This window comes from Furipterus horrens, unplaced genomic scaffold (genome assembly GCF_987537825.1).
Source record: "Furipterus horrens unplaced genomic scaffold, mFurHor1.1.pri manual_scaffold_1, whole genome shotgun sequence".
Classification (NCBI taxonomy): Eukaryota; Metazoa; Chordata; class Mammalia; order Chiroptera; family Furipteridae; genus Furipterus; species Furipterus horrens.
In genome coordinates, this window is record NW_028327171.1 from 97,596,478 (window position 1) to 97,623,308 (window position 26,831).

The window sequence follows — 26,831 nt, forward strand, 5'->3', positions numbered from 1 at the left end:
CCTATATTATTCTTGACTTTCCCCTGTCTGTTTTGTACCAAGCAATTATGCTTCTTAATACCTGCACCATTTCCCTATTTCTCCCCCTTCCCCCTCCCAGCTCATAACTCTCCAAATGATCCCCATACCTATGATTCTGTTCCAATTCTGGTTTGCTTAGTTGGATTTTGTTTTTATTTTTTATATTCAGTTGTTGATAGTTGTGAGTTTGTTGTCATTTTAATGTTCATCATTTTGATCTTCTTTTTCTTAAGTCCCTTTGACATTTTAAATAATAATGGCTTGGTGATGATGAGCTCCTTTAGCTTTACCTTGTCTGGGAAGCACTTCATCTATCCTTTGATTCTTTTCATTCTAAATGATAGCTTTGCTGGATAGAGTAATCTTGGTTGTAGGTCCTTGCTTTTTATAACATTGAATACCTCTTGCCAGTCCCTTCTTGCCTGCAAAGTTTCTTTTGAGAAATCAGCTGAGAGTCTTATAGGCACCCCTTTGTAGGTAACTCTTCTTTTCTCTTGCTGCTTTTAAGATTCTCTCTTTATCTTGAATCTTTGGCATTTTAATTATGATGTGTCTTGGTGTGGTCCTCCTTGGGTCTAGCTTGTTTGGGACTCTGTGTTCGCTGGACTTGTATGTCTATTTCCTTCACCAAACTTGGGAACTTTTCCTTCATTATTTCTTCACATAAGCTTTCAATTTCTTGCTCTTCCTCTTCTCCTTTTGGCGCCCCTATGATTTGGGTGTTGGTATGTTTAAAGTTGTCCCAGAAGTTCCTAAGCCTCTCCTCATTTTTTTCAATTCTTATTTCCTCATTCTATGCTGGTTGACTTTTTTTTCCCTTATGTTCCAAATAATTGATTTGAACCCTTGTTTTCATCACTTCACAGTTGGTTTTGGATTTTCCTTTGTTTCATTTAGCATAACCTTCACTTCTTCCCTTATTTGTTTGCTGTACTCAGGCATATCTGTCAAGTCTGTGAGTATCTTTATCACCAGTGTTTTGAACTCTACATCTGTTAGGTTGGCTGTCTCCTCATCTGTTAGGCTGGCTACCTCCTTGTCGCTTAGTTCTCCCACCAGAATCTTGATCCATTTCCCCTTTTGAGCCATATTTCTCGGTCTCCTCAACTTGACAGGCTCCTGTGTTTGTTTGCCTCTGTATCTTAGGTAGAGCTGTTGCACATGTTACATTGTAAGGGGCGCAGCCTTAGGTATTTGTCAGTACGGGCGAGCCGTTTCACCATGTTGTAGCTCTGTGTGTCGGGGAGGAGTTTCAGAGGGAACAATGCCAGTTGCTCAGCACTTGCCCCTTTTCGAAGCAGTTCTCCCACTTCTGTATGGAACTGGCGTCTCTCTAACTGTTGCCCTGGCCATTGTTCCCACAGTGGGTGGGTCTGTGGACATTCTAGGACTGTGGGGGCCCTTTAAACAAGCAGATTCTGCTGAGAGACTGGCAGTTTCTTCCTTCACCCCCAACCCCCAATGGTTTGCATAGTCAGAAGCAATGAGGCTTTATTTTCCCCGGCACTGGGACCATGAGATGTGAGGTCTGGCCTGGTTCTGGGAGTGCTTCCCAGGTGTCTCTCTCTACTTTTGAAAACGTGACTGCACTTTCCACTGGCTGGCCTGCCTGCTGCTGCCGCCACTGCCGCTGCTGCCTCCACCACCACACCATGGCTTCTCCGCCCAGGCTCCGCCCCTCCTACTTGTCTGGATGAGTCTTTCTTCTTTATATCTTTGTTGGACTTCCATGCAGCTCGATTTTCTGGAACTTCTGGTTGTCTCTAGTTTTGAGGTAGTTGTATTTCTTCTTAGTTGTGGAGGGAGATGCAGCGTGTCTGTCTATCCTCCATCTCACCAGAAATCCCTAATTATACTTTCTTTTAACCACCAAAAAGTGAGAGAAAGAGATGCAAAAGTAGAGAATAAAAATGTAAAGCACTTGCTTAAACAAATTCTAGTAAATCATGTTCTCTCTCCTTTCTCTAAGTTAGTGCCAGTAACCTGGAGCTTGTCATACTTACTAAGTGGGCATTTTAAGGACTTTTTAAAACTGTAGGCCAGTGGATTAGAGAGACATTAGGAAGGATTCAAGGTAGTGACTATTTTCAAATTTCAGGAACTAGAACAATGGATTTTTTCTATTCCTGCTTTCCTACCAGCTCAGAATAGTACTGGGGACATCACAGTGATTTGGATCAGTAGGACCTGATGTATGTGCTAGTCTAGTTGCTGTTCATGTTAGACGTGGTTTGAGAACCCCTGAAGTCTTTACTAGCATGAAAACCACATCCGTGAAAATACAAACTAGACAGGAGACTTCCGACCAAGATGGAGGCCTAGACTGACACTCTCCGTCTCCCTTCACAACTAAGAAGGACTACAACTACTATAAAACCAGAAATAACCAGAAGTTCCTGGAAATAAATGGAAGTCCAACATATGAAGTTATAAAGAAGTGGTGCTCGTCCAGATGGGTAGGAGGGGCGAAGCGGGGGAGGAGAGGTCAAGTTGTGCAGGCAGCAGCAGCAGCAGTGGCAGTGGCGGCAGGACAGCAGTAAGCACAGACACCTGTATTTAAGGGGAAGCGAGAAGCACCTGGGGAGCATCCCCAGCTGCAGACAAGACCCGTCAGCTTTCGATTCCAAAGCCAGGGAAGGCAAACCTCCATTAGCTTGGACTGTGAGGCCTGGAGGGGTTGGGGATGAAGGAGGAGGCTCCCAGTCTCTCAGCAGAGAGTAAATGGCAGGAATCCATCTTGGATCCCCACCCCCGCAGAAAATGCCACAGCATGGTGAGAAGGGTCACCTGGTTATGACGAGTCCATGGGGCTCTGCCCCCCTATAGCATAGGAGGTGTGACAGCCCCGCCCAGGAAGCAAAGGTAAACACAAAACTGTCAGGATGGCACAGATCATGACAGAGATCCTGGTGACACAGCTGACTAGACAGCAAATATCTAATCTAACAGAGCAGCAGATAGATAACTTTTCTGAGGCTTAGTTTAGAGCTTTGATTACAAAAATGCTTACAGACCTGACAACAGATCTTAAGATGGGGAAGGAATGAAGGCTAGTCCTGCTGAAATGAACAAAAACACATACAATACTAGTGGCGAGGGGAAGAAAACCAGAGATCAAATCAACAAATTGGAGCATAGGGAAGGAACAAACAGTCAACCAGTGCAGAAAGAGGAAATGAAAAGTGAGGAAAATGAAGAGAGGCTCAGAAACTTATTGAACAGCTCTAAGTAAATCATAGGGTTGCCAGAAGGTGAAGAAGGAGAACTAGAAATTGAAAAATTATGTGAAAAAATAACAAAGCAGAACTTTCCTAACTTGGAGAAGGAGATACACTTACAGGTCCAGGAAGCACAGAGAGTTCCAAAAAAACTGGACCCAGGGAGAACCACACCAAGACACATCATAATCAAAATGTCAAAAGTTAAGGATAAAGAGAAAATCTTAAAAGCAGCAAGAGAGGAGAAGAGAGTTACATACAAAGAGGTCCCAATAAGACTATCAGCTGATTTCTCAAAAGAAACTCTGCAGGCAAGAAGGGACTGGCAAGAAATATTCAAAGTAACAAAAAGCAAAACCTACAACCACGATTACTCTATCCAACGAAGCTGTCATTCAGAATAGAAGGGCAGAGAAAGTGCTTCCAGGACAAAATAAAACTGAAGAAGTTCATCAGATCCAAACCACTGTTATATGAAATGTTAAAGGGAATTTAGCAGAAAGAGAATCAAAACTATGAACATTAAAATGAAAACTATATCACATCAACCAACAACAGAAGCTAGGGAATCAAAACAAAGGTAAACTTAAGTAGGCAACAAGAGTGGGGAAAGCATTACAGGTATGAGGAACATAGTTATGGGGGGAGGTCAGCAGGGAAGGGGAAGGGGGAAAGAAGGGAGATGGTACAGGAGTTAAGAAGCATAGTAGGAGGGAGTGGAGTAGATAGGAAGATGTTGAGAAGAACTATATGCACAACCAATGGGCATGGACTAAGTGGGGTGGGCAACTGGAGGGAGGGGTGTCACTGGGTGCAGGGGAAGAAAGGGAAAGAAATTGGGACAACTATTACAGCATAATCAATAACAAATATTAAAAAATAAAAAAAACTAAATCCTAGTCAAATCTAAATCCAATCTAAATCAAGTCCAAATCTAAAATCAAATCCAAATTCAATCAATCAAGTCCATGAAAACCCTATCCAAATCAGGTTAGACCTTGGTTTAGGAACACTGAAATATCTTTAATAAAACTAAATTCATGCTTTTAAAAACAAATAAAAAGTTCACTGTTTCCTAGAAATCACAGACTGCTTTAAGAAAACAGGTGTTGAGTTCTTCTGGAAAGATAGTTGAGAAGTTTTTTTAATGGATTGAGTCCTATAAATGACTAGACTCCTAGTGTTCTTACCTTTCATGCTTTGGTAGACAGCGGGTATGAATTAGTTATCCCCTGCCTGGCTGAACTTCTGACTTTAGGAAGAACTACTCTGGCACCCAGTGGCCAGATAGGTAAGTGACGCCAAGCATGGATTGTTTTACTCCCCTCTTTTAAAAGAATAGTGCTTCAAAAGTATTTAGTTTCCTTATTGAGTTCCTATAAAATTAACATTAATGATAAGTTATATAAAGGATAACATTAAAACTCATAGAAGCTGTGTTCATATCTAGAAATAACGAAAAAACCACAGTGGTGTAGTTGCTGTATTGCACATTTTGCTCCTTGCTGGTGCCCCTTTAAAGATACTGTTGGGCTTTACAGCAGTAAGACCTTCCATGTAACATTCAGCCTTCTGTTTGTGCAGGTTTTCTTTAAGGTATATGGGATGACTTTTTTTCTTACTAGATTATCATTCAATAACAAATCAAGTACTATTACTTGCCCTAAGCAAGTTACAAAATCTTAGGCTTATCAAACGTATTAAGTCGGCTTTATAAGGAACCTATTTTTTTGTTTCTGAAACTTGTGAGTTTATGAAAATGCTTGAAGTCCATGAACTGGGGAAATGATGGGAAAGGTCAAAAGGAGCAAACCATCCTAAGAAATTTGGAAATGTGTGTGTAAAGGCAGTTAGGTAGGTGGCAGGTTACTTTAAACCAAGCCTTGCTGTATTTAAAATGATAGTATTTTGATCTACTCTTGTGAGTAGGTTGAGTTAGAAAATGAGAGGATTTCTTTTATACCACATATATCCTGTAACCTTTGGGAAGGAGGCACTGGACTATTTTGTTATATAGACTCCTTTTAGATCCATGTAAACTTGAGAGGAATCAGCAGAGCAGAGTATCATGAAATAGCTCGTGGATGGACCCCTGAAATAACTTCTAGCACAATCCCTTTGATGTGGTGTTTAACTGGAACCCAGATATGGAAAGTGTAGAATCTCCTTTGACCTGCTCCTTTTTTAATGCTCTTATTCTACACCAGGGAGTTTAGAATCCATCAAGAGCGATGGGTGCCCTTTTTAGGGATATTTCTATACTTCCGGAAATGGGTTCTGGGCTTCTGACTGCTGAACAAAATGCTAAGTATTGTGTTTTAATCTGTTAAACCATATTACTAACTTAAAATGTTGATATATAATAATTCACAGAAAAAGCGACAGAACTTTGTTTCTCCAGAGCAGAGATTTCAACTGGTGTGCCACAAGAATTTTTTTTTAAATTATTTTATTTATTTATTTTCAGAGAGAGGAGAAGAGAGGGAAAAAGAGTAGGAGAGAAACATCTATGTGTGAGAGAAACATCAATTGGTTGCTTCTCACATGCCCCCAACAAGAGACCTGGCCTGCAACTGAGGCATGTGCCCTGACAGAAAATCAAACCTGCAGCCCTTCAGTTTGCAGGCCAGCACTCAATCCACTGAGCCACAGCAGCCAGGGCAAGAATTTTTAAAACATGCAATAACTGACCTCTTTTCCCTTAGGCTGTCAAGTTAAAAAAAAAAAAAAAAATAAGACAACAGCCAACACAACAATAGCCGTCTGGTGTGAATGAATAAAAATTATACCTATTTTTTTGTCAGATTAGGAAAAAATATATTTTTTGGTGTGCCACAAAACTAGTAATTAGTTTATGTGTGCCGTGAGGTGAAAAACATTGAAAATTGCTGCTCTAGAGGGTTGTGGCTGATAGACTTCATCAGCTTACTCTTTGCCCACTTTTGGGGAGGAGTTCAGAAGATGCTGGAAATTCCCTTGCAAATGGAGATGAGTTGACAGAATGTTCCCACATCCACAAGTACAAGGAAATTATGGTTGTGTTTTCAATGATCTAATATTTCTGTTGCTATCAGGATTTACACACACACACACACACACACACACACACACACACACACACACACACACACACACACACACACACACACACACACACACACACCCCCCCCCCCCCCCCCCCCGCTTTGTCATGCCATGGATAGTCTGTGAAGCATCTGCCCCAGGAGGTGGAGCTGTGAGTGGAAGCTGACAAACTAGCTCATAGCATGAGACATCTGGCCTGTGTCACATGATAAAAATTAAATTTAGTTTTGTATAGGTGGGGTAAGAACTTCATGTGACAGGGTTTCCCAAACAAAGTGACTTATGCCAGGAATGGAAGCTAACTAAGTAAGGCAAAGATTAAGTGGGGGTAGGAGTGCATAAAAATAGCAAAATTGGAATCCATGATCTACAGCTGACAGAACAAGATGAATTAGAGGCAAAGCCATGCAGAGAGAAACAGGAATCAGAATATCAGTTGATGCTTATTAATTAATAAATGTGAGGACAAGTAGACCTTTGGGGCAAGCCAGGGAAAAGGCCGTAAAATAGTCTAGTGGTAAGAAGGTATATCAATACTTCATATCCCTAAGTTCTGTGCACCTGTATCAAAGTAGAGAAACACAAATCATTTAACGAGGAAAAAATAAAAACAGTTGGGATGAAGGCAGAGCTGGAAGAGTTTTTCTGATTCTTAGACCTGTTCTTTTATTTCTCAGGCTGCTTACTGTGGTGTAATATTGACAGATATTCTAAACAGATAATTCTTAGAGCTTGATTTCTGAAATATGGGGAGCTTGGTCATGGTTTTCCATTCTGCAGTGATAGGGCATAATCCTTGAAATAATAAATATCCCCAGTCCTGAAATCATTAAAATTTCATACTGCTTTCCTCTATTTCCTATACTTTACTAGGCTCCTATTCCTAGCTGTCTTTTCTTCTCTTTTCTTTTTGATTCTTCTAAGTTAAAATCCTGGAAGTATAAAATAGAGGTTAAGTTTGTGTCATTTGGAGCTGGAGTGAATTAAATTCCAAATTGTCACTCATTAGCCAGGGAGCTTTGTCGAGTCTGTGCCTCAGTTTGTTTGTCTATATAATGGTAATGATGAGGACACCACTTGTCTCACAGGATTGCTGTGAGGATGAGTGAATACTTGTAAGCTGCCTTGCACAATGCATGATGTATAGTAAGCACCATACAAACATGGGCTATTTTGCATAATGTTTCCTAGGAATAGGAGGAGAGGTGAGGTGATTCTGTTTCTTCATTTGCTTCCAGTAGCTTTCAACCTCATTATCATGATCAGGTTACCAGAAAAATGTAATATTCCATTGGACATTATTCAGATTTGAAGCATACTTTTCAGAAGGATTTCTTCTTTTAATGTGTGGTATTGAGAATAGATGATGAATACAATGATACTTGACTCTGAGTCAGCAGCTAGCAAGTTAGTGAGTGAGTACAGCAGGTATTAGAGCCATTTGTAACTTCTTGTTTGCTGAGTGTATGAGCATTCCGAAATAGGACCTGCTAAGTGCTGTGGTAGATACCACTCTGTGCATCTCAGTCTTGTCTTTGTCACCTTTGAAATATTCTTTTGAGTGATATATTATGGGAATCTGATATCATTCAAGTTAAATATTTATTTTTTGAGTATTGACAACTGAAATACTGATCATTATAGTTTAATTAACTGTATACTCTTATGTATAGTTATACATCATACATATGTATATAACACCAATTTAGAGTTTTAACTGTGTCCTGAGTGTTCTGATCACTGTAATCACATTTAAAAACAACTTTGTATTGTACCAAAAATATGCAAACAAAACAAAACAAAACCTTGAAATTATCTTTCCTTGGTTTTTTCCCTTTTGCTTCTGTTTTTTTCCCCAGAAAATATTTCTGAGAAAGACCTTCATGGAAGACTTTATATCAACCGTGTTTTTCACATCAGTGCTGAGAAAATGTTTGAATTGCTCTTCACCAGTTCACGCTTTATGCAGAGATTTACCAATTCTAGAAACATAATAGGTTGGTGCTTGTGTTCTTATCTAATGATCAATTTGAGAGGATTTTATTATCTTTAGAGGGTTGAGCTGATGTAAATTGATTTATGTTGTCAGGGAGAAAAATTAGGTTCTGATTTCATTTTGGTGATATATAAACCAGTATTTAAATGTTTTGATTAAATTCATATGTAAACAATATAGTTGTGCAATTAGATCCTACCTACAGTTAAGATCCTTTGATAACTAAAACTCCATTTATTAATTAACGTAGCAGTTCAGTTGGGTTGAACCCTGTTTTAAAGGGATGCATTGTGGAACAGCTGGATGCTAGTAGAGTGTAAATAGGCACAATCACTCAGCAATATGGTTTGGCAGAATCTACTAAAACTGATCATATGCATTCTCTCTGACTCAATGATTCTACTAATAGGCATATATCCTTCAGAAAGGGGTACATATGTACTCTGAATGACATATACTGTTATTCATAGCAGCATTATTTATAATGTCACAAAACTCAAAAATAGCCCAAATATCCACTAATTCTAGGTACAAAAAAAATAATTGTTTATTATTTAAAGTAGAGTAGCAAAGCAGTTTCTAACTGATAGCTATTAACTGAGTTTTGTGATTATATTAAGACTTTCATAGTTTTAAAAAATCATTTTTTTTCTGTTCTTTCAGTTTTCAAAAAGTGAAATATGAGGTATATAAGTTTTTCAGTTAGTAGCTTATATTTAACTTATTATATATGTTCTGAATCTATTTTGTATTTTCTTACTATTCATGTCTATATGGAGAACTTGATATTTCAGAGGAGCTGGATACATTATTTCTCTTAATTTTCTAAGATGATGCACCACTATTTTTATGACTGAAAAGGTCTACCAGGAACTAGCATTTTATCCCTAAAAGAAGTTTGTTTCTTGAATCATAACAGCATTTAGTGTCTTGATTTTACATCTGGCTTCTGTATGGAAGAATATATTGTATTATCTGATGTTGTAAATGGCTTTGGGAAGCAAAGGCTTCTGGCTAATTCTAAACCTAAACTGTTATAGGCATATTGTTATTAGACCTAGAATCACTCAGAGGTTTTTCTCCAAGAGATAATCTGCTTATGATTATACACCATTATGCTATCTTCTGTACATGTTACCTGGTAATCAAAGTTATATTTCTGTTTTGATTTTTAGAGAGAAAGAGGAAGGGAGAGAGAGACAGACAGAGAGAGACAGAGAGAGAGAGAGAGAGAGAGAGAGAGAGAGAGAGAGAGAGAGAGAGAGACATCAATTTGTTGTCCCACTAATTTATGCCTTTATTTGTTGATTCTTATATGTGCTCTGACTGGGAATTGAACCTGCAACCTTGGTGTATAAGGACGATGCACTAACCAACTGGGCTATCTGGCCAGGGCAAAGTTATATTTCTAGATAATGGGTTTCAAAGGCTTCCTTTAAAAAATATTATGAATTTAATGAAAAAATTTTCATAGTCAATTATTTGTAGAGTTAATCTAATTCAGCACTAAAATGGCAACAACTAGATTTTTTTTTTTAATTAGAGAGCTTTAAAGTATGTGTTCTTTTAAGTCTTTGTTTACAGTTGAATGATTACTTTTGTATTTCAAAGCTCAGTTTTGTCTTTTTATTCAACTTTTTAACTGAAAAAATGTAAATCTTCAGAAAAGTTGCATGAATAGTATAAGAAAATGCATATGCCTATCACCTAGATTTACCAATTTTTTTTTATTGTGGTAAAATGTTTATAACATAAGACCTACCATTTTAACCATTTTAAAGTATACAATACAGTGGCATTAAGTACGTTCACATTGGTGCAGCCATCACCACCATCCAGCTACAGAACTTTTTCATATTCTTGGAACTGCAGCTCCGTACCTATCAAACAATCATTACCCATTTCTCCCAACTCCTGATGATGGGCATTCTACTTTTTCTCTCTCTTTTAATTTGACCACTCTAAGTACCTCCTATAAGTGGGACCATACTTATATTTGACCCTTTGTGATTGGCTTATTTGACTTACTATAATGTCTTCAGGGTTTACCCATGTCAGAAGTTTATTCCTTTTTAAGGCTGAATAACATTCTGTTTTATGTATATACCACATTTTGTTTATTCATTCATATATTGATGGAATTTTGAGTTGTTTCCACATTTTGATTATTGTCAGTATTGCTGCTGTGAACACTGATGTACAAATATCTGTTTGAGTCCCTGTTCGCAATTCCTTTGGCCATGTACCTGAATGTGGAATTGCTGAATAATAAGTTAATTCTATGTTTAATTTTTTTAGGAACTGCCACACTGTTTTCCATAGTGGCAACATTATTTTACATTTCCACCAGCAATGTATAAAGGTCCCAATTTCTCCACATCCTCACCAACTTGTTATATTCGTATTTTTGTGATAATAACTATCCTAATAGGTGTGAAGATTCACCAGTTTTAAAACTTTATTACATCACAGGATTCTTGAAGTGGTTCTGAAATTGCTGATTTTTATTACTTCAACTCAATATGTCAAAATGGCTCTCGTGTCTTTTTTTTTTTTTTCCAGATTTAATGTGTTTTATTGATTAAAATATTACATTTGTGCCAATTTCCCTTCCCTCTGCTCCCCTCCACCCGGTGGCCCCCCTCCCTCCAGTTGTCCCCCCCTTTTAGATTATGTCCATTAGTTGTGCATACAGTTCCTCCCAACCTCTCTCCGTCTATTCCATTCCCTCCTACCATGATCCCCAATTCCTATATCATCTCCCTCCCTCTCCCCACTCCCCCTCCCTGTTGACCTCCCCCCAATATGCTTCCCGTACCCACAGTTCCTTTTCCACTCTCATTGCCTGTTTAGTTTGCCTTTGTTTCATCTCCCTAGCTTCTGTTTTTTAAACCAGTCCCTTTAACATCTCATATAACAGTGGTTTGGATCTAATGAACTCTTTCAGTTTTATTTTGTCCTGGAAACACTTTCTCTGTCCTTCTATTCTGAATGACAGTTTCGCTGGATAGAGTATTCGTGGTTGTAGGTTTTGGATTTTCATTACTTTGAATATTTCTTGCCAGTCCCTTCTTGCCTGTAGGGTCTCCCTTGAGAAGTCAGCTGATAGTCTAATTGGGACCCCTTTGTACATAATTCTTTTCTTCTCTCTTGCTGCTTTTAAGATTCTCTCTTTATCTTTAATTTTTGACATTTTGATTATAATGTGTCTTGGAGTGGTTCTCCCTGGGTCCAGTCTCTTGGGAACTCTCCTTGCTTCCTGGACCTGCAAGTCTATTCCCTTCCCCAAGTCTGGGAAGTTCTCCTTTATTATATTTTCACTCAGTTTTTCAAGTTCTAGTTCATCTTCCTCACTCTCTGGCAAACCAATGATTCTTATGTTGGGCCTTTTATAGCTGTCCCAGAGGTTTCTGATCCTCTCATCGTTGCTTCCCATTTCCTCTCTCTGCATTGGTTGACTGCTTGTTCCTTCTCCATATTCCAGTTTGTTGAAATGAACTCTGGATTTTTTTTCCTCACCATCTGTCTCGTATGTGGTTTTGTTCCTTTCGTTATGAATGTTTTTCGCTTCTTTCTTATCTTTTTCCTGCTCTTTTGTGAATTCTGTAAGCCACCTGATAACAATGGCCCAGAACTGAGCCTCTGACAGGTTTCTTATCTGTTCATCTGTCAGGTTCTCTATCTGTTGCCTGGTGAGCTGTGCCACCGGGATTTCTATAGTTGTCTGCCTCATTTTGACAGATGCTTTTTGTTTTCTTGGTCCGGCTGTAAGGGGCAGTGCCTGTGTACTTGTCACAATTCAGCGACCGGCGCCTGTCCGCGACCTATTTCGCAGCCCTGTGGTGCTTTCTTTGGGGGCGGGGCTCCAAGATGGATTCACACAGTTATTCAGCTAGGAGACCGGGATCCGTCCTCCCGCCCCCCTGGGCCTCACTGTTCAAGGCGATGCGGTGGCTGCTTTCCCTAGCGCTGGGGTCGCGCACTGCCAGGGGCTTGACTGCCGCCGGGATTTTTCGCCGCCCCGCCGCTCCGCAAACAGCTTTGCCCTCTTTAACTCTTACCTGCCCAAATGGCACCGCTGGTTTATAACTTCATATGTTGGGCTTCCGTGTAGTTTTATTTTCTGGAATTTCTAGTTATCCTTTGTTTTGAAGTAGTTGTATTCCTCTCTAGTTGTAGAGGGAGACCTAGCGTGTCCGTCTAAGCCTCCATCTTGGCCGGAAGTCTTCTCCTGTCTTCTTTTGTATGCTGTTGCCATTTTTCTTAAAATTTCACCTCCAATTTTTAATACTATGATGAGCTTTACTCAGATATTGGGGGACTTGACTATTCCAGGATGTTGTATATTAGATGATGTCATGGTACATGATATTCAGTAGGCTTGTTGGTAACATTGTTGAAAATACAAATGGAGGACACTTTTCTTTCATTTTTGTTGATTATTGCTTTGTTGTATAGTGTGCAATTTTAACAGCAGAATGCAACGATATCTTTAAATTCTATTGCTGATTCACGGCGGATTATTTGTACAATTTTTCTGAAACAGGATGACATATGATCAAAGTAACCTTTGAAAAGTGTTTTAGAATTTTATATCTTTCATGTAAATAGATAATTTTTATAGCAAATTCTGATGATACATTCCATGATTTGTGATGTTGCTTTTTAGATTTAGTTGTAAGATTTTTCCAGATACTCATAAGGTAGCTTCAGGATCCCTCATTAAATCCTTAGACCTAGCTGTGTGAAAGAAATTGAGTAAAATTGGATAGATTATGATGCCTGGCTTCATTCCTTTGATGTTAGGTAATGGGTTAGATAAAGGCTCCTGTAGTTTAATATGTTGATGAGTAGCAGCCGAACATACTAATTGTCACAGTCCATTTGTGCTAACAGCATTAGATGATTTAGTCAGATCTTTGAATAGAGTTCACGACGCTCTTACCTACACTTGCCTAGTCTTTGACTTGTAAAATGACCTTTGCTATATAGTGCAATGTCCTAAAGATATATTTCTGTTCAAAGTGTGTCTTTACTCACTGTGTTGTTGCTAAGCAAATAAAAAAGAAATTTGACCAAGGTCTTGTCATAGAGAGATTCTCCTATAGCTTGTGCTATATAGGTTGTAGTTATTTATATCCCATCACCCCCTCCTTAATTAAAGATTTCAGCAGATAAGCCATTAACATTACACAATTTCTCATTGATATGATTTCTCTACAAGTTGGGATCAAGACCACATTGTTGCATAATGACAAATGTCTTTCAAGGACTTGTCCTCCATGATGGGAATGCTGAAGTGTTGTTCTGTCTTTGTTTGGCAAGGCTGGGGCTATTACTTCTCTTCATAGGTACTGGGGACTTTAAAAAGAAGCCTACAGATGAACCTACTTGTTGTATCTTCTAAAGAAAGTAAAAAGTGTATTAATAGACAGCAGTTTAGAAGTAAATAGATCAGAGATGTGGGATATGTCACATATAAGAAGAGTGCTTAACATTTAATTTTATTTTTGAAATGGTCATAAATAAGAAATTTAAATATTCAGAAACTACCTCTTTGATTCCATTTCAAGTCATACCCTTCAAATTTCTAGAACTAACTCACTTTATGCTTGCTGTGATTAGATGTAGTATCTACCCCTTGGAATGTGGATCCTGGAGGTGATCAACTGAGAACCATGACCTACACTATAATTCTTAACAATCCACTTACTGGGAAATCGACCGCTGTCACTGAAAAGCAGGTATGTCTACCCTGCCAGTACCTCAGAAGAATTATGCACGTGGGAGAAGATGCCTGTCTGAGTCACCAATTTACAAAACAATTTCATTGAATAAATGGCAAGAAAAAAATGTGAGAAGAAACTGTTACAGGTTAAAAGAAACTTAAAAGGCATATCAACAATATATGAGTTTTAAGGAATTGTTATTTTTTGTGTGTAATAGTATTATAGCTATATTTTAAAGAAAAGAATATCTTTTAAAGAGACATACTGGAGAATTTATAGAGAGATATACCTGTTTATAAATGAAATCCCATTGATGTCTGGGATATCCTTTAGAAGTGATCTAGCCAGGCAGAGGATGCTGGGGGGTGGACGTGGGAAAGGGAGGGAGTTGGGGAATGGGGTACAGGTGAAACAGGACTAGGCAGGAGTTAATGTTGAAGCTGGTCGATAAGCTTATGAGGGTTCACTCTACTTCATTTTTATTTGTGTGCATGTTTGAACCTTTTTAAAAAAATGCATGGTTTTAAAAAGAACACAATGGGAATTTGATTTGCAGAATCATGTCAAGGGTTTGAGTCAAATAACTAGATGGCTGCTCTGACATATGGGTAAGAGATGATAAGATATTTAGTGCTCTGCTCTGTGCCAGCATGGCATTATTTTATAGTGGAGTTTGTGTTTCGCTAGTTTGTGTTGAGGAAGTGTATCTGTTGTGCAAATAGTTTGAAAATATCTCTTAACATCTGAACTAATTATGCTATTGTAATTTTGCCCATAAGTGTTAAAAAGGACTTAAACTTTTCTTTTTCAAAAGATTTTCAGACAATTAAGAAAAGTTTGGTGTTTTGGTATTTGGAGAGCTTCTTTGGTAACTTTAGACCATACTTATAAAAGGCATGATTACAATGAGAAAAGTTTGCCCAGCAACCACTTCAAATCCTGTTTAGGAAAAGTAGTGGTTTTTTTTGGTTGTTTACTTCCTTCACTTATTGGATGAAAGGTGGCTTTATTAAACCTTGTTGAATTTTGGGGTGGGACCTTAATTTGTTCAAGTGATTTTTGAATTGTTTCCTAGCAGGAGCATTTAAAATTCTTTATAAACTAATAATACACACAAGAGGTTATATGGTTCCTTTCTCCTCCATGTGCCTAAGCGAAAGAAGAATAATTATACTATGAAATGACAGAGAGGCAGCAAATGCTGTTTCTGCAGGTCCCTTCTCATTCACAGATGGCACGGCCAACATGGAGGCCCTCTGGCTTCTACATAGGCTTCTCATGTCTTTTGTATAATATGTGACAAGGAATTCTAATATATATATGTTCTCAATTGGCAATGAATTTGATATATTAAACACGTACATGCAACACAATTTTATTTTATTTTGGCAGATGCTATATAAAAATAGTCGGGAAGCACAATTTTATTTGGTAGACGCAGAAGTGCTGACGCATGATGTCCCCTACCATGACTACTTCTATACCGTGAACAGATACTATATCATCCCATCTTCAAAACAGAAATGCCGGCTGAGGTGAGCTACTGTAGATGAGTGTTTTCGTCAGGATAGGCTGGATTATACTCTGGTAACATTGTAGTAATCCTAAAATTTTAGTGGTAGCTTTACACAGCAAAGCTTTATTTTTTGTTCAAATTACATGCCCACCATTCGTCAGCAGAGGGATGGGGCTCCTCCCTCAAGGCCTAAGCCAATGAAGGCTTTGACATCCTGGAGCTACACATTCCAGAATATGTGTCCTTTCAGTTGCTACAGGAAGAGAAAGCTGTAGGATTGTGCTCACAGTTCAGTGGCCAGAACTAGTCATGGTCCCTGTTTATTGGCAAGGGGGCCAGGAGTTCTTGAGGAGCACATGGTGAGGAGTAAGGATTCTGTTGCAATGGGGAGTAAGAAATGTTGGTGCATTAAAGTTAGTGATGGGCCGTCATGTGCTTGGTCTACCTGTAGCTAGTGTAATTATTTTCAACTAATTTATGACCACTGGAGATTTTTTTACAAGGCATATAGAAAATTTAGAATTTATTTTGAGTCTTTCCTGCTATTTAAGTAAAGAAAATTTAGGGCTAGAGAAAGGAAAGAAATAAAATGCCATGTACTTGGAAGGAAAATTTGATGAAATTATTAGCAGCACAGAGTAACTTTTGAAGTCATTATCAGTGAAAAAATTTTCTTTTATAATCTAAATGACTTTGAATCCTTTCAACTCTCAGTTGAATACAATCATATTTAATTGCAATGTTAATATAATTAAATTCTATCCTTTAAGTAAATATTCTCTTTATCCTATTAGAATTTCCACAGATTTGAAATACAGAAAACAACCATGGGCAATTGTCAAATCTTTAATTGAGAAGAATTCCTGGGGTTCACTGGAAGACTATTTCAAACAGCTTGGTTTGTAAATTTCTTGATTTTTCTATTTTTGTAAAGATAGCATTTATTAACAAAATGGACTAATTATTCATTTGGATTCATAGCAGAGACTAGTAGATGATGTTGGAATGACTTCCATTGAAGTAGTTGTAACTAACCCTCTTGGAATTTCAAACTTAATTTTCATTGGTCTAACAAACACATAATTTTTACTATAAGCCAGACATTGTTGTATGTGCTTTATAAATATCAGCTCATTACAACATTGTGGGGTAGGTACTATTATTTTTTTTCCATTTTCCTGAACAAGAAATATTAAAACAGAGGAAGAGGTTAAATGACTTGTCCAAGGTCACAGTTAGGAGATGCCACACTTCCTGACTGCAAGGAGCCATGCAAGCTGACTGCAGTGAGGGCCCATCCGCGGGGGTCATTAAAGATGAACTGTGCTTGCTGACCTCTGGAGAGTCCTTGGGCCCGCACTTTCCTTACCAACACAGCTTTCCTGGTTGGGTGCAGGCCCACTAAGTAATGGTACCATGTACATGTATGAATTTTGTGGAAGTGGGTACTAGACTGGGGAAGTAATATAGTAGTTCTGTTTGGATATTCCTTAAAATATACACAAGAAGAAAATATACCTACATGACCATAATAAATTTTAGCTAAAGAAAAGCTGGTTGTCAGTCAAGTATTGTAATTTCTCTATCATCCTCTAGTTTGTTGATTATTTATTTTACTTTTTTGCTTTTCTCTTTTTGGGTATTTTATCATTAAATTCCTAATCAGGAGCAAAGAAAATGAAACTCAAAAATTAGTTTGGCCACTGAATAATGAGCTTCTAATAAAAAATCTGGTAAAGGAAAAGATGGAAACAATTGACAAAAATGAGGCCTTTGAGGTTGTTTGCAAATTTTATTAGGGCTTCCTTTTTTGCAAACCCTTATTGTAAATTAGAACTATTATATGCTACTCTTTCCTTTGAAATTGACCATCAAGTAACATACCTGTCTTGGAAATCTTTCTAATGATCCAAAATAAGCCTATTGTTTCTAAAACTTAAATTGTTCCATTAATATTTAATATAGCACATGGCAAATTTGCTCTGATGATCCCATCATTTATTAATACAGTTCATTCTTCCTAGAATAATGAAGCCTTATTATGGGATCACTGTACTCTCTAAAACTTTTCATTAAGAGTAAGGTATGAATCTAGACCATGAAACCTAAGTAATTGTTAAAGAAATTTTCCAAAGCTTAAAAAAATCAAACAGAACATAAAACAACCACCAAACCCCCTATATCTTAGAGTTACGGTTTCTCCACTACTTAATTTTTTTTTTTCCTTCTTAGAATCAAATTTGTTATTGGAAGAATCTATGTTAAATCAGTCTATTGAAGACCCTGGAAAACTTAGTGGCCTGCGAAGGAGAAGGCGAACATTCAACCGAACATCAGAAACAGTTCCTAAACTTTCTTCTCAGCGTTCTGGAGATGGGGGTTTAGATGCCAAAGGGGATGTTGCAGGTAGCTGTTATCTGGTAAACAGAGATGAAAGATTTTAGTTTACTTATATAAAGCAGAATATCTTTCTTTGGCAGTTGTAAAACAGCAGGCATGTAGTCAATAGAAATAATTTATTGGGCCACATTCTATTTAAAATATTGGACATTTTTGTATAAAAACTCGTATCTGACAGCCCTGGACCCAAATACTTTCATAGCAACAGTCAGTTGGAGCTTAATAGTAGCTGCCTCATGAGACCAAGTCCTCCAGTCACCAGTCCCCATCGTTGTCCCTGACTGCTGGACAATTTGCTCATTAACTTGCTGCCCAACATTTTCAGACATTTCATATCTACCCCAGAATGTACTAAAATGATTGTATGTTTTTTATCCTGATGCATTGTCAGGGCCAGCCCAGCAAAATTACAGAAATGGAATTTGACTTTTATTATCCTCACTCTCAATTTTGAAGACATCCTGCCTCTACTAACTGATATTCTCTTCCTCTTAGAATTGTAAGGCTGTAATACCTTCACATCCTTCTACATTAAAAAATTCTTTTCTAAGGCATATTTCTTAGTGTGAACATGTTTCAGCTTAATAGCTCTAATTTTGGAATTTTTTAAAGTACAGGCAATAGAGAACAGGTGAAGATGACTTAAAAAAACTTTTTAAGGAGGGAAGTATTATACATAAATCTAGCTTAAATATTGTTTGAAGAAATGGAACTTAGATAGAAATCATGCATGATGTATTGAATTGCATATTTAAGTTTAGCAAAAATTAACATGTAATATAGGCCAAATATAAAGGACCGATGTAAGCTTTCTTTCTGTAGATTTGATTCATATTACTCAGGATATTAGCAACCAAAAAAAAAAAAAAAAAAGTGCAGGAATTCACCCTAACTCACTTTTTTCCTTATAAGTCGTTTTTGAAATTTCTAGTTCTTTCAAATGAAATTAAAATTTTGCCAGTTGTAATCACAGTCCTATTCTAATGCAGCCTTTTTGTGTGTGTGTGATCTGTAGGAAAGAAAAAAAACACAGAAAGCTATAACACCGCCCTTATTGTGGTGATGAGCATTTTGTAAGTATTGGTTTTGAATACTTATTTAGCTTGTGTTTTTACTTTTAACAGTTTATAAAAGGATTTGAATGCATTTGTATATTATTGTGTAGAACTTACCACTATTTGACCAGTTTGGACTTACAATAACAGCAAGTTTACAATATATTCTTCAGTCTGATAGTTTTGATGTATGATTTTCAGAAGAATTATTAAATTTGAGGGACTACCAAGTATACATTCAATAAATATTTTTATTTTTAAACTAATTCTATTTATTTATTCTATCATAGGTCTTTATGGGATGTTCCATAAATTTGAAGGGAGTATTTATATGCAGGCTGGTGAAATCCCACTAATGCTGTTTTACTCTTTTTGATTAGACCAGTAGTCCTTACCCTTCCCTGTCCATGAGAATCACTTGTTAAAAATACAGATTTCCCTGCCTCTATTCCAGAGAGTAAGGCGGTAGGTCTTGAGTAGGGATCAGGAATCAGTATTTTAAAGCACTGTGCAGGTTATTCTGATGAAAGTGATCTGAAGATATCATTAAGAGAGATACTAGGCAGTTAGTCTGAATCTCATATTTTATAGTGATGCAGTTAGCCAGTCATATTTAGACTACTGTTATCTTCATGGCTGTATGTGAATCTTGGAGTAGTCTGTTAGATTCCATTGAATTGGTTCTGAATGGGTGATATACTCTGGATTTTTTGGAATGAAGTTCTTATATCAGCTGTTCTTTCTAATTACAGATTTCAGAACATAGGAAATGATTATTGTGCCTTTGAGTTTTATAAAAAAGTTTTAATCTAGTTAATTTGGTTTGCAATGGCAATTTTGAATAGTAAATATCATCAGTGGTCTTTTACTTTTCAGAATGTTGAAATATTTATCTGTGAACTATTTCAGCACTGTAATAAGTTCATAGATTTGACTTTCTTGCTACTAAATTAGTTTTCATTAAAAAAAAACAAAAAAACAACAAAAAAAGACACCCTCTTCTGGATAGATAAAGGGAATACTGTATATTTTTAAGGGCAAGTCAGTATTTTAACAGTAAAGTATGAGGTATGATGACACCTATATATTTGCATATATGTGTGATAAATATATCTACTCACTGGAAAGGCTGCTGTGGAGAATCAATAAAGTTCATTTATCATGTAACATTTTATATGTGACACCATTAATGTATATTTGGGATCTGATACTTCCTTTGTCCAAGTTGAACTAGAAAAATTTTTGCTGAATGGTAATTTTTAAATATTTCTTTTGGCTTCCACTGGGAATAGCAGGTACATCATGATCTACCTAAGATTAGTCCATATTGATCTTCATTTTCTGTTTGAAGTACAGCATTATGGGTTTATAACTGCTTAAGCCAAAAGCACCCAAAAACAGATTTTGAAAGCTTACCTGGTCGATTTCTAAGCTGGGGGCCACACATCAACACTAGCTGGGATTCCTAGTGGAGAGGAGGGATGTCAGGGACCATCCCAACCTGCTTTGAGGACTTTATTGTTATTCTACTTCCCTCAAAGTCTGATTAGTACTTAAAAGTAATTATTTTATATAATAGGGATAATTGATTTAAGTATTAACAATAATTGAAAACTGGTCTGGATAATATACATTTTTGAAGGTTTTGCATGTATATTCTGCATTAGAGTGTTTTGAGTTTGGGTAAGAGTGGATTAACCAGGTATCATTTGCTCTGCCTAGTTTGCTGCTGCTAGTTTTGTTGAATGTGACACTGTTTCTGAAGCTGTCGAAGATAGAATATGCTGCTCAGTCCTTTTACCGTCTCCATCTCCAAGAAGAGAAATCTTTAAAGTGAGTCCTTTTTTCCCCTCCAACCTGTTATTATTTTAATAATTCCCTAGTTGAAGAAAACTTAATTCCTGTCATAGAGATTTTGATCTGTTAACTATTCTGTAGTCATATTTACTTTGTTTCTTCATTTTTTGTTTTGTTTGTAAATTTATGGAGCACTGGTAATTGTTGGAAATGAAAGATTCATTTTTTTCTGGATTTTTTAATATGGTATTTTTATTTCAGTTTAGCCTCTGATATGGTGTCAAGAGCAGAAAACAGTCAAAAGCATAAAGATCAGGCCCATCGTTTAAAAGGAGTGCTCCGAGACTCCATTGTGATGCTTGAAGAGGTAGGCAAGTCTGTACACTCGCATACCGGTCTGAATCAGTTGCTGCTCTGGTTGTAAGAGAATATATCATATACCATTATTTGAAGAAATCCCCTCCTAGAGCCACTGCCTTTGCCTTGCCAGTTTCTGTATTACGCATATTACGTGTATAGTCCCTTGTACTTAATTTTTTTCAAAATGGGAGCATACTACACACACCATTGTGTATCTTTTTTTTCAATTAGTAATACATTATATTTTGAAGATGTTTCCATATCATCATATATAATCTACCTCGTTTTTTAATTGATTCTTCTATATGAAATTTTATGCTTAATAATGCTTTTCATAGAAATGATAAATACTGTATACACTGTTCATGCTTTTGTTTTTATCAGTTAACCATATATCTTAGAGATACTTCCATATGAGTATGTAAAATGCTTCCTCTTCTTTTAGCAGCTGCATAGAATTCAACTACATAAACTTGCCCTAATTATTTTTACCATATCTCCACTGAATAATGAACATTTAGGTTATTTCAGTGTTTTGCTATAAACATTATCCTTTGAACATAGTATCATCAATATGTGCTACTTAGTCCCATGAACCAAAAGTTAGGATTCCTGTTGAAAAGTAAGATTAATATTTCTATTATAATATATATGCTTTTCAAAATTGAAAAAATAGAGAACAGAAGAAAACCTATAGTTCTAGCATTCAGATATAATCACTGTTAATATTTTATTTCTTTTCATCCTTTTCTTCTATGTGTAGGTTTTTTTAGAAGATTCAACTATTGAGCATTTCATAGGATATCATGTGGGGCACTGAAGGTTACAACTTCAGCTAGGCACTCTTCAAATGCATAGCAGCTACTGTTCCTTAGTAGCTTTCTCCTACTCTTCAGCAAGAAGTATATCATAATTCTCACTTTTCTCCTAATCATCTCTTTCCATAGCCCCGTCACTCTCAACTGATAACTACGCATCAAGGAAAAAAAAGAGACTTTCCCTCTCCCTTTATAACCAAGTCTACAGACCCTCCTATTGCTGCATCCTGTCTTCACTCCTGTTAGAAGCATTCCTCAGCCCATGATAGGCAAGTCTCAGCACATATTAGCAGGAGACTCTGTACATCTGCCTTCTAGCTTTCCCATTTTCTCTCTCCCTCATTCAGTTGGATCTTTACCACCAGCGCATGACCATGCTCTGTTATCTCCTGCGTTACAAACCCTACACCATATCCACTTCCTTCTCTATGTGCTCATCACCTCTCTACTCCCTTTCACAGTTGAGCTCTTTCAGAGTTGCCTGCTCTGGCTGTCACTACTTATATTCTTCATAACTCATTCACTTTTTAAAGTTTTTATTTTCTCCAAAATCACTCTTTTGTATAGTTTAAGAGTTAACTTGTTCCCCAAGGTTTGCCGAGAAAATTGCAATCCCAGCACTCTCTTCTCCATTTCTTTCCTAAGACAGCAGTCTTTAACTTTTAGTTTATTCTTTTAGGGTTTACCTCTACATTTATAAATAAGCATGTATTGATATGTTTTGATTTTTCAGTTTTAGACATTATCATTCGACTTCCTATTAGGGAAGTAAAAAAGAAAACAGGGATTTTGTTTTCTTTCCTTTCACATCATCTTGCCCCCATTTCTAATTTCCTTGTTCTCCCAAATGAAGCTATACTTTTGGTTAGACCAGTATTTAGTATTTGCTTTGTTTTGACCAATTTTGCTATTCCGAGATGCCACAGAATAAACTATGACTATTTTTTTCTTTTCTGTTCTTTTTCTTATCCCTGAATTTCATTATGGTTGATTAGTTTTACCAATATTATTTCTAAGTATTTCATCCCCTGTCTGTTGTATAAATCTCTTATAATCTTTATTTGCCTCAGACATTCTGTCAGTGGAGCCTCTGCCTTCCTCCAGGCAGGTCTTTGGCATTCCGTGTGGGTGCACAGAAGTCATTCACCTTCTCTGTTTCTCATGGCCCATGTTTTCTGCTTGTTTTACTTCCTCTTTTTAATGGAGCATATCCTTTGGTAGCCTCCTAAGAAAGAGTATGGAGGTAAATATTGTAAGATTTCACCTGTCAGAAAATTTTTTATTCTGTCCTTCCGTTTGATGAATGTTAGTCTGGGGATAGAATTCTAACTTGGAAATAACGTTTCTTCAGAATGGTTAAGGCATTGCTCCATTGTCTTTTGGCTTCCAGTGTTACCATTGAGAATTCTGGAGGATGGTGTCATTCTTAATCCTTTCATATGGAAACTCATGCCCTTTAGTTCTAGGAGGTATTATTTTATATAGTTGACGGTTTTCTTCCTTCCACTTTCTACAGCTCCTAAAATTCAATTAATTGGACAGATTATCTAATCTTAGCCTTCTTTTTCCAGCTTCCGTCTCTTTGCCTTTTTGTTCTGCTTCCTCGGCCAATTTTCTCAACTTGATCTTTAAATTCTTCTCTTGAGTTTTAAATTTTTGATAATAAATTTTTAATTTCAAGGAGCTATTATTCCTCTGAATTTTCATTTGTTATGGCATTGTGATCTCTTAAAATAGCCAAATCTTTATTTCTCTGACCTATTACAGTTAATTTTTTTTTCTTCTCGTATACTCACTTTTCATCAAAATCCTTTCCCTTCTGTTCTGATTTCTATCCTTAGTGTTAGAGAATTTCTTTAGAGCCTGTAGTCCTTGGTTGTCTGCTTGTGTGGCTCAGAATCTCTTTAACATGTTGGTCAGTCTGGCCTACCCTGAATTTCTCTGTAGATTTGGCTAGGCTGTTGGTTGAGAAATCCTGATCTCAATATGTTTAGGTATTTCCTCTTGGATCTGTCAGTTTCCATAGAGAAGACCCTTCCAGTCTCATATTTGAAGGATTTAAGGGCTGGCTGCCAGCATTTTAGGAGCTGAAGGAAAGTGGGATGGGGAGGTCAGGGCAGAGGGGATGGTCTCAACATTCAGTATACATTTTTTTTGCATAATCCCCCTGCTTTGGGTATGGTGCCATTGCCCTTCATGATGTCTTGTGTCCCCTGAGCCACATAGCCAGAGACCCTCTGTTTTATATTTTCTTTTAAATATTTTATTGTTTATGTTATTACAATTATCCCACTTTTTTCCCCCTTCGCCCCCCTCCACCCACCCTGTCCCCCATTCCCACAGTCAATCCCCTCACCATTGTCCATGTCCATGGGTCATGCATGTATGTTGACTAATCCTTTCCCTTCTTTCAATCAGTCCCTATCTTCTACCTCCCCTTTTACAGCTGTCAGTCTGTTCCATGTTTCTAAGCCTGTTGTTCTATTTTGGTCATTAGTTTGTTTTGCTCATTAGATTCCACTTATAAGTGAGATCATATGGTATTTGTCTTTTATTGACTGCTTTATTTCACTTAGCATAACAGTCTCCAGTTCCATCCATGTTGTTGTGAAAGGTAAGAATTCCTTCTTTTTTACTGCTGCTTAGCTGCTTTAGTATTCCATTGTGTAAATGTATCATAACTTTTTTATCCATTCCTCTACTGATGGGCACTTAGGCTGTTTCCAGCACTTGGCTATTGTAAATAGTGCTCCTATGAACATAGGGGTGTATAGGTTCTTTTGAATTGGTATTTCACGATTCTTAGGATATATTCCCAGAAGTGGAATTGCTGGATCAAAACGCAGTTCCATTTTTAGTTTTTTGAGGAAATTCCACACTTTTCCTCAGTGGCTGCACCAGTCTGCATTCCCACCAACAGTGCACTAGGGTTCCCTTTTCTCCATATCCTCACCAGCACTTATTATTTGTTGATTTGTTAATGATGGCCATTCTGACTAGTGTGAGGTGGTATCTCGTTGTGGTTTTAATTTGCATCTCTCTGATGACTAGTGATGCTGAGCATTTTTTCATATGTCTATGAGCCATATGTATTTTCCCTTGGAGAAGTGTCTATTAAGGTCCTTTGGCTACATTTTAATTGGATTGTGTGTCTTCCTGGTATTGAGTTGTATGAGCTCTTTATATATTGTGGAGATTAAACCCTTGCCCAATGTATAATTGTCAAATATGGTCTCCCATACAGTGTGTTCCCTCTTTATTTCGCTGATGGTTTCTTTAGCTATGCAGAAGCTTTTTAATTTGACATAGTCCCATTTGTTTAATTTTTCCTTTCTTTCCCTTACACTAGGAGATGCATTGGCAAAAATATTGCTGTGTGGAATATCTGAAATTTTACTGCCTATGTTTTCCTGTAGGCTTTTTATGGTATCATGACTTATATTTAAGTTATCCATTTTGAGTTTATTTCTGGTGTATGGTGTTAAGTTGGTGGTCTAGTTTCTTTCTTTCTTTCTCTTTTTTTTGCAAGTAGTAGTTCAGTTCCCCCACCCCATTTATTGAAGAGACTGCCTTTACTCCATTTTATGCACTTGCCTCCTTTGTCAGATATTCAGTGACCATAAAGGTGTGGGTTTATTCTATGTGTCTGTTCTTGTGTTCTTGTGCCAGTACCAAGCTGTTTTGATTACAGTGGCCTTGTAGTGTAGTTCTGTATCAGGTATTGTGATCCTTCCAACTTCGTTCTTCTTTCTCAAGATTGCTGAGGCTATTTGGGGTCTTTTTTGATTCCATGTAAATTTTGGGAATATTTGTTCTAGATCTGTGAAATATGCGTTTGGTATTTTAATAGGAATTGCACTGAATCTATAGATTGGTTTGGGTAGTATGGAAATTTTAATGATGTTAATTTTTCCAATCCATGAACACAGTATTTGCTTCCACTTTGTGTGTGTGTGTTGGCTTTTCTTTTTAATATGCTTTATTGATTATGCTGTTACAGTTATCCCAATTTCTTTTTCCTTTGTTCCCCTCCACTCAGTGATCTCCCTCTCTCCAGTTGTCCCCCCCCTTAGTCCATGCCCATTGGTTGTGCATATAGTTCTTCTCAACATCTTCCTATCTACTCCACTTCCTCCTACTATGCTTCTTAATTCCTGTACCATCTCCCTCCCTTTCCCCCCTTCCACCTCCCCACTGACCTCCCCTCAAAATGTTCCCCATACCTATAATTCTTTTTCCACTTTTGTTGCCTACTTAGTTTGCCTTTGTTTCAGTTCCCTAGCTTCTGTTGTTGGTTGTTGTGATACAGTTTTCATTTTATTTATTTATTTAAAAAAATTTTATTTCTTTATTTATTTATTTTTAAAGAGAGGGGAAAGGAGAAAGAGAGGAAGAGAAACATCACTGTGTGGTTGCCTCTCACTTGCGCCCCCAACTGGGGACCTGACGTGCAACCTAGTCATGTGCCCTGACTGGGAATCGAACTTAGTGACACAGCTCGCAGGCCGACGCTCAATCCACTGAGCCATAGCAGCCAGGGCTACAGTTTTCATTTTAATGTTCATAGTTTTGATTCTCTTTCTCCTAGACAAGTCCCTTTAACATTTCATATAACAGTGGTTTGGATCTGATGAACTCCTTCAGTTTTACTGTCCTGGAAGCACTTTCTCTGCCTTTCTATTCTGAATGACAGCTTCGCTGGATAGAGTGATTGTGGTTGGAGGTTTTTGCTTTTCATTACTTTGAATATTTCTTGCCAGTCTCCTCTTGCCTGCAGAGTTTCTTATGAGAAATCAGCTGATAGTCTTATTGGGACCCCTTTGTACATAATTCTCTT

The 26,831-nt window shown here is 37.3% G+C and overlaps 1 protein-coding gene across 1 annotated transcript in view; it reads left to right on the forward strand.

Annotated features, from left to right (window-relative positions):
- The window catches only part of GRAMD1C (GRAM domain containing 1C), a 107,108-nt gene that overhangs the window by 76,135 nt on the left and 4,142 nt on the right, over positions 1–26,831 (forward strand). Inside the window, exons 9-16 of the mRNA XM_090276789.1 lie at positions 8,183–8,320; positions 13,945–14,063; positions 15,441–15,583; positions 16,359–16,462; positions 17,797–17,970; positions 18,980–19,037; positions 20,742–20,852; positions 21,078–21,183. Coding sequence (XP_090132915.1) covers positions 8,183–8,320; positions 13,945–14,063; positions 15,441–15,583; positions 16,359–16,462; positions 17,797–17,970; positions 18,980–19,037; positions 20,742–20,852; positions 21,078–21,183 — 953 coding nt within the window. The remainder of the gene's footprint in view (positions 1–8,182; positions 8,321–13,944; positions 14,064–15,440; positions 15,584–16,358; positions 16,463–17,796; positions 17,971–18,979; positions 19,038–20,741; positions 20,853–21,077; positions 21,184–26,831) is intronic.